General features: G+C 43.2%; 1 protein-coding gene across 1 annotated transcript; it reads left to right on the forward strand.

The window, feature by feature from the left end:
• The first annotated feature begins 4967 nt into the window (after positions 1-4967).
• On the forward strand, positions 4968-9266 carry LAMTOR5 (late endosomal/lysosomal adaptor, MAPK and MTOR activator 5). Its single transcript, XM_036916726.2, has 4 exons — positions 4968-5119; positions 6384-6445; positions 8333-8450; positions 9107-9266. The coding sequence occupies exons 1-4, from the start codon at positions 5085-5087 to the stop codon at positions 9165-9167; spliced, it is 276 nt and encodes a 91-aa protein (XP_036772621.1). The 5' UTR covers positions 4968-5084; the 3' UTR covers positions 9168-9266.
• The last annotated feature ends 8628 nt before the right edge of the window (positions 9267-17894 follow it).

Genomic DNA, 17894 nt, shown 5'->3' on the forward strand with positions numbered 1-17894 from the left:
ATTGACAGCCCACACCCTTCTCCCTGACCAACTCATTGTGTGGAGAGGCTTGGATTAGAACAGCCAGGAGCCACTCTCCCACTCATTCCCTCTACACACGTTTATTGAGCATTTGATTAATTAATTACTAAGCACCTTCTATAGGCCAGGCTCAGGGATATAAAAGAGACTCAAGAAGGTCACAGTCAAATGGGTGATGTGACCACTGTTGGCCAATATCCAACATGAATAAAGTAACTATCAAGGTTGGGAGCAAGCTGACAAGATTATATGCTCTTTTTGTCAAAAGGATAGAATTCTGCCAATTCAAGGGTTGCCAAATGTGTGTGATATCACTTGTAGACTTTACAGCTATATGAACGTACTGGTTTCCAGGGGCTGTCATAACAAATACCACAAACTGAACAGCTTAAGCAACAGAAATATACTGTCTCACAGTTCTGAAGGCTAGCTATCCAAAATCAAGGCATGGGTAGAGTCGGTTCCTTCTGAGGACTGTGAGGGAAGGATCTCCAGGCCTTGCAAGCCAAGACAGTCATCTTCTTCCTCTGTTCACAGTCTTTCCCCTATGAGTGTCTCTGTGTTCAAACTTCCCCTTTTTATAAGGACACCAGTTGTACTGGATTAGGGCCCACCCTAATGACCTCACTTTAATTTGATTACCACTATACAGGTCCTGTTTCCAAATAAGGTCACATTCTGAAATTCTGGAGAGTAGGACTTCAACATATGAATTTTGGGGACACAATTCAACCCATAACAATGAATGTCTCTTAAGTTTGTTTACCTAAAGCTCTAAAACAGACTCCAGCAGCACAATTAGGCTAGAACTCAAGGTAGGGGGTTAAGGATCCAAAGTACAAGTTCCAAATTAGCCAGTTCCCCTCTCTGAGACTCAGATTTCTTTCTAGAGAATAAGAGATCTGTACTAGGCTTTCAAAGCCCCCTCATTTTTCTAAAATTGTGATATAGATGAAGTGAAGGAAGTTGGGGCAGTGCAGCAACTATCAACACCTTTGGCCCTACCGCCTAAAAGCAGAATGATCTTGAGCAAGTATGGATCTTTTGAGCCTCATGGGAATAGTGACAGTAGCTACTTCAAAAATGTTTATGAGGACTTTTTAAGGCTTGTGAAATGCCTGGCACATAGCTGTCATTCCATGTACGTGAACTGCTGTTATTATTAGGAGTTAGGCTGTGGATCAGCTCTAAGGTGGTGTCTGCTATCAGAAGGCAGGGGTATACCAAGCAAAGCCCGCCCCGCAGTGTAGCTTGCATGGAGTGAGATGCCTTTGCTGGGAAGGCCCTTGTGAATCTTACGACATGTCTTTCATCACCTCCACCTTATCCAAATCCTATCCCATTCTATTTAGCTCATGCACATTCATGTCAGTAGGGTTAGGGCTAGGATTTCAGGTGATTTTTTTCTCACTGTATTGTATAATTTTTATACCACACAAATATAATATGTCTAATTATCTCATCTAACACAGCTTTATAGAGCAGATACATCAGTCCAGGCCTGTGGTCTCACTCTCACACAAACCCTAGATTGCTGCATGTATGGGGTACATTTGGCTGTTATCTTCACTGAACCGTTCACTATCTTCTAATGTGTGTCCTTGCCTAGACTGTAAGCAACTGCAGGAAATAAATGAGACTACTTACTGAGGTTTAGCCAAGCTTATCTATTGACTCGTACAACACAACAGCCTCTCTTACATAAAGTATCTCGTATAATCTTCCCACAACCTGATGAGGCAAGTAATGGTACTCCTACATCACAGATGGGCCCCTGAGGCTCAGAGGTCACATGCACAGGCAGTGGCAGGATTCATTTCTACCTCTGTCTGACCCTGAGGCACCGACCTTGCCCAGTGCTACCTTACTGGCTCTGTAGACTGGATCCTGTTCCCTCACCTAGGATCCTCCAGACTGGGCAGGGTTTTCCATGGCTATGGTGCTCCCTAGTGGCATGTGAGGGACCTTCCCCGCCAGGCTTCAGACTCATTCCATTGTAGGCCCATGACCTTCGCACTTGAAGGAATATTCAAGGGGGCTGGCCCTGGAGTAGTAGAGCCTTCTGCACCCAGGGAAGCTAGACCCCTCTACAAGGCTGCACTTCTTAAAAGGACCCCCAGGAGGATTCTGCTCCTGATAGGTCACGGAACAGAGGTTAGGGTCTCTGGGGCCAACAGCAGTGAGATGACAGACAAGGTCGGAATCCCCCAACCCTGCTCTGACTTCCCAGTTCAGGACATGTGGGCATGGGCATTCTCTGCTGCACCCTCCTGGGATTTTCATTTTCCAAGAGCTTGTTTTTGGAGGAGGGTAGAAAGAAGTGGATAAAGGTGGTTAAAGTTCAGGACTTAAATGTTCTTTATACAGAATCATTTCTCAAAAGACCCATCAAGATTCTTCAATAAATATTTTTTGAATTCTCACTGTGCTCTGCAACATTCAGGATGCAGAAATGGAGAAGACATTCTTCATTTGATAAGTAAACACAAAAAATTACAATGCAATGAGAAAACTAGTATAATATGGGTGTCATGGGACTTCCTGTCACCCCAGGAATCGTTCTCTCTCAAAACTGAGAATAAAGAATCATCAAATACCCAAACTGAAGAAAGAAGAAAACATTTAGGGGTCAGACACCTCCAACCATCACACCAGCCCCCAACACTTCCCCAGCTTATACAAGCTACCCTGCTCCCTCTGCCTTACTAGCACAGGGCAAAACAGCAACAGGCCAGAGGAAGGGGGTGGTGTGGATCAGCCTGCATTCCCACCTCCAACTGGCAAGGGTGTGGGGGCCAGCTGTCCTTTTCTTCCTACTTGCTTATTTTCCCTTGAGAGGCCTTCCTTGCAAGTTTAAAAAGTGATTACCTGCACTTCTGAGGTTCTTTAATCACTAATCTGGCTTTGAGATAATCAGAGATACCCTGGAGCTGTATTAGTTGATATGGTAGCCACTAACTGCACGTGGCTATATGAGCACTTGAAATATGTCCAGTCTGAACTGAAATGTGCTTTCAGTGAAAAATATACACGGGATTTCGAAGACTGGGGGTGGGGGTGGGGGTGGGGGTGGGGGATGGGGAGAAAAATATCTCACTATTTTTTAATTTCATTACATGTCGAAATTACCATCTTTGGACATATTATTTGGATAACTAAAATATATTATTATAATTAATTCCACCCATTTTATTTTCTTAGTGTGGCTACCAGACCACTTAAAACTACAGACGTGGCTCACTTACATTGGTATTGCTCTGTGCCGCCGGGTAAATCAAAAAGTCAGAGCTGAGAAGCCCAAGCCCAACAAAGCTTTACAACTGCATGGGACCACAAGGGGGCGGTGCAGCCGAGGCGAGCTGCCTCTGGCAGGAACGTTAGCAGGAAGCAAGCTGGCTCCTTGTATTTCCTAATACTCTCTTAATGGTAGTTTTAAACAGCTTATTCTAGAATTAAGAGTCCCATATTGTGTTACCCCTAAGTTATCATAAAAGCGCAGGGATTGGGCCCCTGCCCTAGAGAGTTAACATTCTCTAAGGGGTTCAAAACTCCTGAATTAAAGGATTCAAGACTGGAATTTTCAGCAAAGTTTAAGTATCACTATCCCATCTAGGGGCTGAAGAGGGACTCTGAATTCAAACCTAGAAAAGCCCTGAAGCTGGACACCACATCAGGAGGACCGTGAGTAAAAGCTGGAGGTGAGCGGTTGGAGAAAATATAAATCCAGGAGTGATGTTAGAAAGACGTAAGCACAGTGAGTGGGTAGAGGCTTATGGGGGATGGAAGAGCTATGGACATACTCTCATTTTCATAAAAATGCTACCAATATGAGCCTAAATTGGTACCACCTCTCTGGGGGGCAATTTGTAACTGTGTAGCAAAAGTTTAAAAACTGTCCTATCCTTTGACCCAGCATTTCCATTCTAGTAACTTATTATAAAGAAATTTTTAAACTATATTTAACTGCAAGGATATTCACCCAGCATTTGTAATAGCAAAAAAATTAAAAGAAAATAAAATCTATAAGCAACCTAACTGCACATTAATAAGGGGTTGGTTAAATCAATTAAGGTGTAGCAATAACATGGAATATTTTGTAACTCCTACAAAGGATGTAAATGAACACTTACTGACATGGAAAGACAATTATGCTTAATTCTGTGGAAAAGGTCAGTTACAGAATTGTATATCCAGTATGTGTGTCAATTCGCTTTAAAAAAAAAAAACATTAAAAGCATACATTGGCAAAAACAATTGGCTGAGAGGATATTCTCCAAGGGATTAACAGTCATCTCTGGATGTTGAAAGCTACAGGTAGCTTTCTTTCCTTATTTTTATAACTGTTTTTTTGTAATTAATTTTTTTAAGTTACTTTTAGGTAGTCCTACCCAGTCTTCTCAAGTGACATCCTCTTTCCCGAACTTTCCTGAGCCCTAGCAAGGCAGAACCAGTATCTTTAACGTTAGAGTCCCGACACTTTTCCATACTACATAGCTTGGGGTTTTTAACCTTGTTCCACCTCTTCCTCTGGTCCCTGTATGCAAGTCTTTTCCCCTACAAGCCTGTGGGCCCCTATCCCAGGGTCCGGTGTCTCTTCTCTTCTCTGCCTCTGTCCCACCGCCTGGATGAGACACTGCCTGACGGGCGCATTATTTTAAAACTTCAAGATCTGGCCTGATATTTCCAAGTCGGTCGAAACGGAATCCAGTGATTTACATCCGAGACAAAGTGATTGGCCAGGAACCGAGGCCCTGAGGCCTGGGTGCAGACCTTACTGCTGGGGGGAACAGCTCGCGCCGCCTGGTTCCGAAGAGGAGCCCGGCTCGGGTAACCTCGCCTGTCACCGCGCAGCCAGCAGAATCCCACACCCGGCTCGGGGAGGCGGGGCGGCGTGATGCCTTCCTGGACACAACGCGTAGGTTGCGCCACGAAGTTTGTCCCTTTGGAGGCGCCGTCCGGATCTGCGCTCCGCTAGTGTCATGTGACGGAGAAGTGCTCAGGTCCCTTTCGAGAGAAGGACGCGGTAAGCTGTGGAGTCCTGGGCTGAGCGGACGGCGGGCGGGATGGAGGCAACCCTAGAGCAGCACTTGGAGGACACGTGAGTAGGGCGACCTCTTCGGCCTGTCCAGTAGTCGCGGCGGGGGCACTTCAGCGGAACAAAGAACGCGAGTGCCAGGCGGGCGTCTAAAGGACACCGTGCTACCCCCCAGGGTGAGGCGATGAGCCCCTTCCTGGGGCAGCAGGCAGTGACCCGGAATTAAAATCGCGTCGGGTTCCGAACGCTCCTTCCCGGAACGAATCTCCTTGGCCCAAGCCACGCCCCAAATCACCGGGCATGTTGCATTTGTCTGTGTGCAGGGCCGTTTTTCAAGAGTTTTAGGAAATGGGGGTTAATTTGGGGGAAGGAAGTACCAGGTGTGCAAAGTCGAGCCCTGCAATGTAAACGTAATAAAAAAAACGTAGTTCTTTCTGTGTGTAACAGTTACTTGGTGCTTAAGAAGACGAAAGATACTCCTTAAATATTCCAATGAGTAATGTCTACGTAAAATCCAAAGTTGGAAAAATATAAGAAGGCATTCATGTGGGCTCAAAGGCTTGCTTGTTCTCCTTGCAGTTAGTGATACGTGCCTTAGGAACATCGTATCTTGGCCAAGGCCAGTTTCCGCAACATAGTTTATCTCCCCTATTGTGTTGTTCTGGGGAACGATGCGGAGGGAGTTGTGCACTGAGATCACAACGAGCCAATGGTTGTATGCATGAGATCACCAACTGTCCTTGGATGTATTTGTGTGACTAATAAATACGAGAGGTGCCCTCTCAGCACCACTCTTGAGTTGGTATGCCTTGTGTCCCCTGGCCGGCCTACTCAGGTCTTCGATATCTCATCGTGTCACTTCCTTTGTCTGCGGGTTGGAGACGAGGAGGAGGAGGCCGACACATACAGGAACACACCTCATTCACAACGATGCCCCTCAGTTTCCCACTAACTATCCAGGCGGCAACCCGTGTTATTTAAGAGTTTTCAACAGTTGTTTTAAATGAGTTAGTATGCTAAAACTTGCATTTTTAGTGAGGGCGGCAAAATCCTAGATATGGCAATGTTTGTGGCTCCCCAAAGCTCAACAGTAGCTGATACAATGTTTTCTTCTCATCAGAGAGAAACTGGTAATTTAACTATTAATTTAGTTAAGTATAATTTAATTTTTCTTAGGGTTTGGGAGACAACAATGAAAAAAGATTGAGAAACACTGATTAAAAGCATTTGCAACAATCCCTGTTAATAGCCAATATGTGTTTTTACAGTCTTTTAAATTTATTTTCTCACATCATCTGCTTCATTTTTCGGGTGTTCCTGGAATTAGAATGAAGAACCCATCCATTGTTGGAGTCCTTTGCACAGATTCACAGGGACTTAATCTGGGCTGTAAGTATCTCACATCAACCATTTGGTGGATTGTGCTCAATTTGATGTTGACTAGGAGCCTAGAGTGCTGTTATTGTCTAGTTTTTATTTCCTTTTACCTTGCCACTTTCTGGGTACTTTTGTGAGAGTAGAAATATCTTCAAATAACAAGCTTAAAAAATTGAAACTTTTCAGTTGGTATTGAAAAAGGTAGAAATGTTCCTTGTGGTTCTAGCACTATACAGTTGTTTCTACTACAATCGTATTTGAATCGTTCTAAATTGAGCCATAAAGGACTTCAGGTAATGACAGCAGTTACCATTTATTGAATGGATGCCACATGCTGGGACTGCTAGGCTTTGTAAACATTATCTCTAATTTTCACACTCACCCTGCAAGATGAGTGGTGCTATTTTCAGTCCACCTACCTTTAACAAGTGAGTAAACAGTAAAACAGGGCTTCACAATTGGACACACTTGAGGTTAACCCCCTTGCCCTTCCATTTGCTAGTAGCATGAATTTGGACTAAAAACAGCCTTTTTGAGCCTTAGTTTCTTTTTACTGGGTTATGACAATAAATTGCATTTATTGAGCTCATACTATGTGTCAGGCAGCATTCTAAGCGCTTTACATATACTGTTATTTAATCCTCATAACATGTATAACCCTGTGAGGCAGATAAATTGAGGCACAGAAGGTAATTTGCTTAAGCTCAGACAGCTAGTAAGTGGTTGAGCTAGGATTTGAGTCTGGCTCCAAAACCTCTTAGTCACAATATTATATAATAATGTACAAAACAGCACAGAATCCAGGTATAATGCTCAATAAGTGGTAACAATTATAGATGAGGAAGTAAACCCTGAAAGGTAAATAACTAAAGCTTTCAGCTAATTAATGTCCAAACTAGTAAACCCAGGACTCCTTACTCCTCTTTACTGCAGGAATTTTTAAAGCTCTTAAGTTTTTGCTAGGAGGGTAACTAAAAGAGGTAATTTGTGTAATCCAAGCTTTACACAAAACCATTTACTTGTGAGAAAAAAGCAGATTTATTTGAGATGCTTGCAGGCTCACTAATGGAAAGGCTGAAATTCAAGTGTGAAGTCAAAAACTTAATGAGTTTCTTCAAGAAACCTTCAAGGCCCAAACACTGTACTGCGTCTGTCTGGTCAGGGTTTTTATATGACAATAGTAAATCCATTGACTGCCATGGTGGCATGTCTGTGACCTGATTTCGTTTGAGGCAGGTTGGCTAATGTTAACTGTATCTACAGAAATATGTTGTAAATTTAGTAATTAACTTTTTTGTACCTGACACCCAAGATTTAGTTGTTATCTATAGACTAAAAGAATCATTAATAAAAAAGCCAAATCTGTTGATATCTGAAAACAAGACAGCTTATTCTAGTGGAAATAACTGCTCACAGAATATTCACATATGCTGTCAAGGTGATCTTAATAGCTGAACTCCTGAGTAAAAACTTTTATATCCTTTGAGGTTGAGCTCAGTAAAAGAAAGTCAGGTTTCCCATGAGGAATTAATTACTTTCAACAAGTCTCTTGCCCTCTCTGACGGCTTTTTGTTAATCTCACCTCTGAATTTCTTGTTGGTTTCAGCAAGGTCCCTGTAAAATAGATTTATGACTTTCAGAATTACTTAAATTACAGCTTCCTTAGAGATGGTGATGGGACTTTGGAAATTGTTACAGCTTTATTGATTTAAGAACTGTTATCTGGCTTTCTCACTGACTTAACCAGCTGAGTATCAGGGAAAAGTCACTTCGTGTCAGTACCTAATGTAAGAGACCATGAACGGACCCTTCTTTTTGTGAGTAATTCTATGAAAGGTAACTTGTGTAGCTCTCTACTCATTTTTGGACAGTCAGGCAATGTGGTATCATCTCTTTCAGGCCGCGGGACCCTGTCCGACGAGCATGCTGGGGTGATATCTGTCCTGGCTCAGCAAGCAGCTAAGCTAACCTCAGACCCCACTGATATTCCTGTGGTGTGTCTAGAATCAGATAATGGGTAAGTAGATGTCAGCAGTTCTCTTCCTTTCATTTTTGTTCATAAAAATCTCTGGGAAACTTGACTGAGCCTCCCATGTGTTTATCAGTGATTCCTCATTCAAAGTACTTGGAGGTTCTCCACTCTTTGGACTACAGGAGCAGATAGATTGATCTCTGAAGCTAATGGGCTTTCAGAAACAGTAACATTGTGTCACTGACATGAAGTGTAAGAGGTGTCTTGAATTACCAGTCTATTAAAAAAAAAAGAAACCAAAGAACAGAAACTATTTCTGTAATAATAGAAATACTTTTATTTCTCAATAAAAGTGAGGGTCCTCAAAATAATAGTAAGTGACAAAATCAGAATACAAAATTTTACACAGTATTATTAGTTTTGTAAAAAGAGAAAATACATATAGTATACATGCAATTTTTTTAAAAAACAGGAAAATGTTAATAGTGGTTGTCTCTGAGAAGTAGGATTATAGGTTTTATTCTATTTTTATATTTTATACTTTTCTGTATTTCCACAATGTTTTCTTGTATTTATATATTGCTTTTATATATAGAAAAAGGTTGAATATTTCTTTACGTATATCCTCAACTAAAGCATCTTTTTAAACATTGACTCCCATTTGTAACATTTTTTGTAACATCTTCTGCTTTGCCTTTTAGGAACATCATGATCCAGAAACATGATGGTATCACAGTGGCAGTGCACAAAATGGCCTCATGACATTTCCTCTCAGTTTTCTCCAGCAGCCCTTCACAGGGACTCAAGCCTACCTATGTAATTATCTTATAGTATTATTAAAGTTGCAGTAGGTCAGCCATTCATCTTGTGTGCATCGGGCACTTCTCTATTAATATTAGAGTACGCACGCTGCTTTTTGACACACCATGGACTGACATATGAAAATATTAGGAAGTGAGGATCATGTTTTGAAGCAGCAGGTCCAGGCCATTTTGTATGCAGAATTTTGTTATGTTCAATAAATCTGGTTGGAGGAATGCTTGGATCTTCTTGGGATTTTTTAAACTCTTGGTGATGTTCATTTTTTTCAGTTATCACATTGTAATTTTTTTTTAAAGATCTTTGCTCCAAATTACTCTCTCATCTTGCAGAAGCTTCCTGAAATACATACATCCTCACAGAAGTGTCCATGGATATTTAAGACAAATATGCATACTCCTACCCCATAATAACAACATAATAGCTAACATCATTAAGTATTTACTATATGCCAGGAACTCATTTAATTCTCACCAGCTATTCTATATGGGAGGTGCTCTTGTTTGCTCCATTTGGCATTTGTGTAGCGTAGGCTAAGGGATTACAGAATAAGGATGTTATCTTCTCTTCCACCTTTAAAGTTCTCAACAATAGCGTACAACAGGCACAGAAGACCTCATTTTGTTGAATTTGTATACAGCTCCTGTTGGTCTTTAGCAGTTTAATATTTGACAGTATCAAAAATTCTCCAGATTATTTATTCAAAAATATAAAGCATCTATATATATGAGGTACTATAACAGAATACAAATATTTTGAATTATACATGGCTTCAGCCTTTGAGCTTTGATAGAAGAGTATGCATGTATGTTGTTTTTCACCATACTTAAACCAGTACCTGACATGTAGTATATGTATGTGTGTGTGTGTGTGTGTTTTATTGTCTGTCTTCCTCACTAGCATAGTCCCTTTAAGGACAGGAGCTTTTTCTTATTTACAGATGTATTCCAAGCACCTAAAACAGTCTGAGCACATAGTAGGCTCTGAATAAATGTTTGCCAGATAGGAAAGTATATAACTAGTAGAGAGAGTTTTATTGTGTGAACTGTGCCTTTTCCAAGAAGAGGGGGTGGCAGTGGCAAAGATATGGTAAACCAAAAGGAATATTTATGTAACACTAAATGCTTTAGTTTGGTCTATGAGGAAGGAGGTGAAAAAGCTGAAGGGTAAGGCATCTACCTCAAGGAACTTGAATATCTGCTTTTTAAGAATCGTAGGCCTTAGATCCTGTTAGCAGAATGGGTTTTGGAATAAATGAGAGTCAAAATTCAGCTTTAAGATTAATCTGAGATAGACTGAGCTCATTTTTTTTCAAGAAGAGCTTCCTCTTATGTATGTATCTCCACTTCCTAGTCCAAAGTAATGAGAGTCAATCTCTAGTGAGTTTTTGCGACGTATATCAATTTGCATGCATTTATAGCTCATTTAAGCCTCATGAGGTATTAGGCCCATTTTAGAGAGAAAGAAATAGGTTCGGCAAAATAATTAAGTTAAGGATCAAATATGAGAGACAAATTGAAAGAAAGGGAACAAAAGCAATGAATTAAAAATAATTATCTAGTCTAGATGACAGGAAGAACTAGGTACACTTAGAAGCAGTCAACTCAGGAAAGTATTACTAAGCAAAGATGGTTGGGTTTGATTTTAGACATGTTGAAAATGAGTTTCTGACAGGACATCCTGGCGGTAATGCTCTATAATACTTACTGCGTGCTCACTATGTAGCAGTCACGGTGCTTTATCTCCCTTCAGGGACCTCCCATTGCATTTAGAACAAAATACAAAGTTCTTAGATGGTCTTCCAAGCCATGCATGATTCAGCCTCTGTCTACCTACCCCTTGTGCCACATGTGGATAAAACTGCAGTATTTCCAGAATCTCTCACCTGGCTTTAGTGCATCTCCATATCAATAGGTGTTTCCAAAGGGTGGAGAGAAGTAGTCCGTCTCCATATTAATAGGTAATTACAAGGGCAAGTGAGGGCCTATCTGGACCAGAGAGATTGAATGGAGCTCTCTTCTTCTGCAGCCAGGTGGAGAGAGAGATGCAGGATGACTGCTTGTAAGAAATAAATGGGTTTCTCCCACTTTATTTCTCCCTTTGACTGATTTCGGTTTCAAAGATATTTTGCTCCAGGATTTTCCCCACAGTTACATCTGGTGGTAGTCAGTAGGACCTCTGAACCCAAAATTTGTCTACATGGGTGCAACCCTTGGGCGGGCTGCCTCTAGGGATGGTGGGGAGGCCCCAGTGCCTGCAGTGGTAGAGGGTGCAGCTTCACTCGGGAACCCCCTATATGTGGGGCTTCCTATTGGACAGCCCCTAGTGGGGAACTGGTCTAGGGTAAAGCACCTCCTAGAGGGGTGGGGCCTTTCCCAGAACTGGGGAAGGGCGGGGATACCAGAAGCTGCAGAATTAGTCCTACATCAAATAGAAGACTGCTTAGAGGCCCTGAATGGCTATGTAGCACCTGGAATTGTAGGATCTCTTTTTTGTCGAGATAGCGAAAAGTGTTATTGAGGGAGAGAGGGTTATTGGGGGGAGAGACTTCGGCATCGCTTGGAGGCACTGGGTCATAACCTACAGGATGCCCTTAAGAAAGAAAGAGTTATTGAGAAGACAGGTCATGCCCCTGGAAAATAAGTTAGCAGCAAGGGAGGAGGCAGCCGGGGAATCCGTGTTGCCAGAGGCCATGGGGGAGGGGGAGAAAAGAGTGGTACCTTCAGCCCTGGAGATGGTAGAGGAGATGTCAGGAGAAGATGAGGGGGTTGGTCAAGGGCTGATCTCTTGCCAAGGCCACCACTGGAGGCACAAGCCTCTCTTGCATTGAAGGCCCATACGCTTGTAATTAAAAAAGTAAAAATGCAACAACTGCGGACTCCTCAGGTGGAGGAGCCGCCCCCACCCCAGGTTGTGGGGCACTACATGCTCCGCCCCTATACCCAGGATGAGCTGGTGGACGTGAGCGTCCAGTATTGGCAGAAGCCATTGGAACCTCTGCCTACATGGTTTTTGCATCTCTCGGAGGTGGGGGTGGGAAACATTGTTATATGCAGTTCTGAAATGAATAGACTGGCTTTCCTGATGACTCACCCTTCTCTCTGGCAGCGGTTGCTGCTCAGGGAATCAGGTGCTTCTGGACTGGCTGACAGCAGTCATCAGGGCAGCTTGACCTAATCAGGGTGATTTATCATACTTACCCACTAGCTGGAAAATGTATGCAGAGCTCCAGCAGGTGTTATGGGAGCTGGGCATGAAAAACATCATCTATAATATGGACCCCCAGGGCCTTGATGAGTTGTTCACCATAGGAATGAGAAATCTGGTGCTCCATACAGCTCCCCCATCTCTCTTTGGGTCCCTAGTGACTATTCTTGCCCCCACATAGGGCAATCCATAAGTGAGGCTATTTGTATTTTAACAGATCTGGGGGAGGTTGAAACAATAAGAACCTGGGAGGAAGTATGGGCTTTGACTGAAAGGAGAGGTGCAAAGGGTCCCGTGAGGTCTTAGGGACCCAGATGTGGGTTGATTTGATAAAGGCCGGGGTAGTGAAAGAAAAACTTGATGGGCAGCCCAATAGGATCTTGTTGTAACTGTGGCACCAATAAAAGCCAGAGCAGCAGCACCAGCCACTGAGGTCCAGGATATGGAAGCCAGAGGAAAAGACCCATGTATGGCCTGTGTCCCTGCAAGACTTCCTGGGTACAGTACTCTGGCTCTGCCAGAGACCCTCACCCTCAGGGGACGATTGTCATGGTTCAACTGAGGGGAAGGTCAAGGCCCCCATCTTGGGGGATGTGGCAGGGACCAGAAGCCACATACAGAATTAGCAATTCTTTAGTCGCCTGTGAATGTACGTGTCCTGGCACAGGAGCTGAATGTTCTCTGGCTTATGGCAACCCTGAGCATTTTCCTGGGACCCCTGCTAGGGTAGATGGCAATGGCGGTAAGGCAATTAGAGTGAAGAAAGCCCAAATCCCACTGGAGATAGGGTTTAGCCCCAAACAAGTATAAAGTATAGTGTGTACATTTCTCACATTCCTGAATATATTTTGGGAGTATATATCCTGCAGGACATATGGTTACAGACCACTGCAGGTGAGTTCAGACTGAGGGTACATGTGGAAAGGCAGTACTGAGGGGACATGCTAACACCCACCTGTAGCTTTGCCTGTACCTCGGCAGGTGACAAATACTAAGCAGTATAAATTGCCTGGTGGGGGGGGGGGCACAAGGAAATTTGAGAAACTCAAAAGGAGTTGGAGAAGGTAGGCATCATAAAGCCCACTCATAGTCCTTTTAATTCCCCGGTATGGCCAGTGAAAAAGCTGGACAGCCCCTGGTGTATGACTGTGGACTACAGGGAATCGAATAAGGTCACATCCCCTTTGCATGCTGCTGTCCCCTCTATAGCAGCCCTTTTGGACCCACTAAGTCATGAACTAGGGATGTATCATTATGTTGTGGACCTTGCTAAAGCTTTCTTCTCTATCAAAATAGCACAGGAAAGTCAGAACAGTTTGTCTTCATGTGGGAAGGCTGACAGTGGACACTCACTTCCTTCCACAGGGATATCTCCACAGTTCCACCAGTTGTCTTGGTGGGACTACAAGTCCTTGTGGTCCAGGACTTGGCCACGTGGAAGAAACCACAAACGGTGTGGCTGTATTACTACATTGATGATATCATGCTCACATCTGATTCTCTTGTGGATTTAGAAGGGGCAGTTCCTAGACCGCTACATCTACAGGAGAAAGGATGGGCTGTGAACAGCACCAAGGTTCAGGGACCCGGTTTGTCTGTAAAATTCTTGGGGGTTGTCTGGTCGCGTAAAACTAAAGTCATTCTTGAAGCAGTCATAGACAAGGTCCAGGCTTTCCCTACCCCTACTGTGGCAGTCTTGAGTTTTTGGGTCTTTTGGGGTACTGGAGAGTGTTTATCCTGCACTTGGCACAAATTCTGAAGGCCTTATACTAGTTGGTATGAAAGGGCATCAGGTGGGACTGGGATGAAACATGTGCAGCTGGTTTTACTGCTGCTAAGCAGCAAGGCCATACAGGCCTTGAGTATAATGGACCCATCAAGGCCCTGTGAGTTAGATGTTCATGTAACTAAGGATGAGGTTATGGATAGGGCCTCTGGCAGTGGCTTGAAAGGACCTGCCAACCTATTGGATTCTGGTCGGAATTATGGAAAGGAGCAGTTCCTTGACAGAGAAGCAACTGGCTGCTGTGTAGCACATCTTGCTGGCCATGGAGCCCATCACTGGAACAGCTCCGACCAAGGTAATAACCACCTATCACATTGCAGGGTGGGTGGAAGACTGGACCCAAAGCCACGGAGAGGTGTGGCAGAGGCCTACACTGGCCAAATGGGGTGCATTCTTACAGCAGCACAGTGCCCTTCTATCCCATTGGGGTCAGTGACGTATACCAGAAGAAAGTGGGAAGAACTTGTTTTTGAGCCATTGGTAGCCAAGAGCACTTATTGGGAGGGAGAAGCCTCTATACCTTAAGATGCTTGGTATAGAGATGGCTCCAGTCATGGGCCACCCCCAAAGTGGAGGGCTGTGCTTTCCATCCTAAGACTGAGACAATATGGATGGAGGATGGAGAGGGGAAGAACAGTCAATGGGCTCAGTTGTGGGCAGTATGGCTCATGATCACCCAGGGGCCCTTGCCTGTAACTGTCTGCATTGACAGCTGGGCTTTCTATCAGGGCTTGACCCTGTGGTTACTGGCATGGTACTATGCCAATTGGATGGCTGGTCAACGGCCCTTTTCAGGGCAAGAGTTGCGGCAAGAACTACAGGCCTCTGGTCAGACTGAAGTTGTTAGTGTATACCATGTGACTGGCCATTTAGCCTTTGGCATCCCCAGGGAATGATAAGGCAGGCACACTGGCCCAGGTGCGCTGGCTAGAAGGAAAGCTGCCTCCAATGTAGCCCAATGGTTACATCAGCGTTTGTTCCATGCGAGGCAAAAGACAATGTAGGCTATAGACGGTCGGTAGGGCTTGCTGTTGACCTTTGAAGTCAGCAGAGCCCAGGAGTGCCTTGTGTGCCCTAAGAGAGACTTGAACCAAGTACCGCAGCAACATGGGCCAATAGTAAAGGGGCCAATACCCCTCTTCAGGTGACAGACTATATTGGGCCTCTGCCCGTATCAAATGGATATCAGTGTGCCATGACTTGTGGACAGATACTGGCCTGTTGGTTGCTTTTCCTGCACGTTGTTCATTCAGATCAGCAAACCACCAAGAGGGGCCTTGAGTGTCTCTCTGCAGCATATGGCCAGCTGAAGGTGATTGAGAGTGATCAAGGCACCCACTTCATTGGAATTGCGTTACAAGAATGGGTCCAGCAATTAGGAATAAAGTGGAAGTTTCACATACCATATAACCCTAGTGGGACAGGAATGATAAGAAAGTGCGATGGTTTGTTGAAATCTGGCCTGAAGTTGGACACCAATAGTTTTGGGGCTGTTCAGTTCACTTATGGACAGTGCTATGGCGCTTGAATGAGAAGCCCCAAAAAGGAGCCTTGAGCCCTGTGGATATGCTAACACACCTTGCTGCCTGTCCTATACAACTGTATGTGGAAAGCAAAGAGGAGTTACTGAAGCCAAGATACGGCCAGCAGAGCAGCATCTTGCTGCCAGCCCAACTGCATTAAACCCTGAAGACTGTTGAGTGGACATGGCTCTGGACATTTCAACATGTGGACCAGCAATGGATGGCCTTTCTGGCACCTTGGGGACAAGGCCTGGAAGCTGGCCTCCTATGTGTTCTTGGAGTAACAGCAAAAAGACCCCCAAAGATCAAGGTAGTGTACCAAAAACAGCTGGGAAGTAAGAGGTCCTTATATGGAAATTTTGTTTTGTCTTTATGGCCAGTCCGTGTACCTCCCATAGCCCTACATATTGACCCATCAGTAACTCCTACAGGGAGGGGTGTGAAGGTCTGGTATACTAGAGCAGGACAAGATCCCATTCCTGCCACTGTCCTATCACAGGACTACTCTGTTACATGCATTGTACCTGACGGACAAGATTTGCCTATGCTGGTGTCATTAAAACATGTATCTTAACGCCCTTAAGTTTATTTTCTTCTACAGTCATTGCAGCTTGGACTCTCCCCCTGGCTGCTTACTGAGCATGCACAGAGCTCCCTACCAGTTCAGTTGCTGGCCTCCTTTGGAATGAATGGGTAAGCTATGAACTTAATCTGAATAGACTTTGAACATAGCTGGATCATCTGGCTTGAGGATAATCAACCTTTTATTGCTGTTACTGTATGTTATTAGTCTGGTTACAGTGCTCCAGTTTTCTCACACAGGGTCCACTGTGGAAGATGGGAAAAGTAGATGGTGAGGTGAGATTTCTGGCGGGGTGGGCTGTGGGTAAAACTGCAATATTTTCAGAAACTCTCTCCTGGCCTTAGTCCATCTCCAGATCAAGAGGTGTTACAAGGGGTGGAGGGAAGCAGTTCTCCCCTTAGTCCAGCCAAGACAGGGAGAGACACGGGTGAGCAGGAGTGGACAACTTCTTGTAAACAATAAATGGGTTTTCCCACTTTTTTTTTCCCTTTGACTGATTTTGGCTTCATAGGTTTCCTTGGTTTGTTTGCCCTGGGATGGGACCACATCTCCTTCTGCTACTTACGACAAATGACTATATTGCCATGAAAATAAGTATACACAATAATTTCCAAATTCTGGAGGGATCAGGTAGGGAGAAAAAGTATATGTTTCAATTCTGTTTATAAAACTATACCAAATTGCTTTAAGTCATAAATAACTTAAGAGAAAAAATGTTTCATTACATCTGGAAAATAAAACATTAAGGAACCAGAAATGTTTCAAAGAAAAAGTTGTAAAAAAAAATTATAATCATCCTCACCAGTTCATTTAAACCAATGTTATTAATTCTGGTTCTGTTGCAATACACTTTTTAAATTACTTCTGGAAATTCTTACCCAGTGCAGTTTTATGATCTTAAAATTATTAGAAACCTGCATTCTAGAGTACTTGTCAGTGTCCTTTCCATGAATCTCTCAGAAGATGAAGTACTTTTGCAAAAGTATCAGAATAAAATAAACAGTCTGTATATGACAAAATGACTTTTTAAAAAATGTCCTTCACACCATTCCTTAATCAAAACACACATTCTACTTTCCTTACCTACTTTTCATACACAGTTGTTTCCTTACACCCTTATATTTCTAAATAGTTTTAATCACATATATTGACTAGAATTCTTAACCCTTAGAATCCTTAATTTCTAATGAAAAAAAAAGAAGTAATTGTGAACTGTTACAGTAGCATTTCTGTAGACTAGCAAATTCATAAATATGTTCATAATTTCTGTAAGTATATTCTTCCTAATAGTAAGTTTCTCAGTGAGGCAGAAAAGATGTTATATCTTTAGTTCTCTGTAATAAGAAGCCAAAAGTAAAAAAACTTCTCTTCAGTAACTAATATCCTAGTATTTTATCTTATTGGAATGATCTGGATATTCAATGAATATAATTTAATTTTAGTATTACTTTCACCTAGCTTCCAAATAGCCCCCTTCTCTTTTTCTTGTGTCCCTCTCATAAGAATTACCTCCTTGAAGTTTGCATCTTAAAGAAATGGCCCTGGATTCTCAGAGGACACTGGCTGAACAT

Source organism: Manis pentadactyla, chromosome 4, assembly GCF_030020395.1.
Source record: "Manis pentadactyla isolate mManPen7 chromosome 4, mManPen7.hap1, whole genome shotgun sequence".
NCBI classification, from domain to species: domain Eukaryota; kingdom Metazoa; phylum Chordata; class Mammalia; order Pholidota; family Manidae; genus Manis; species Manis pentadactyla.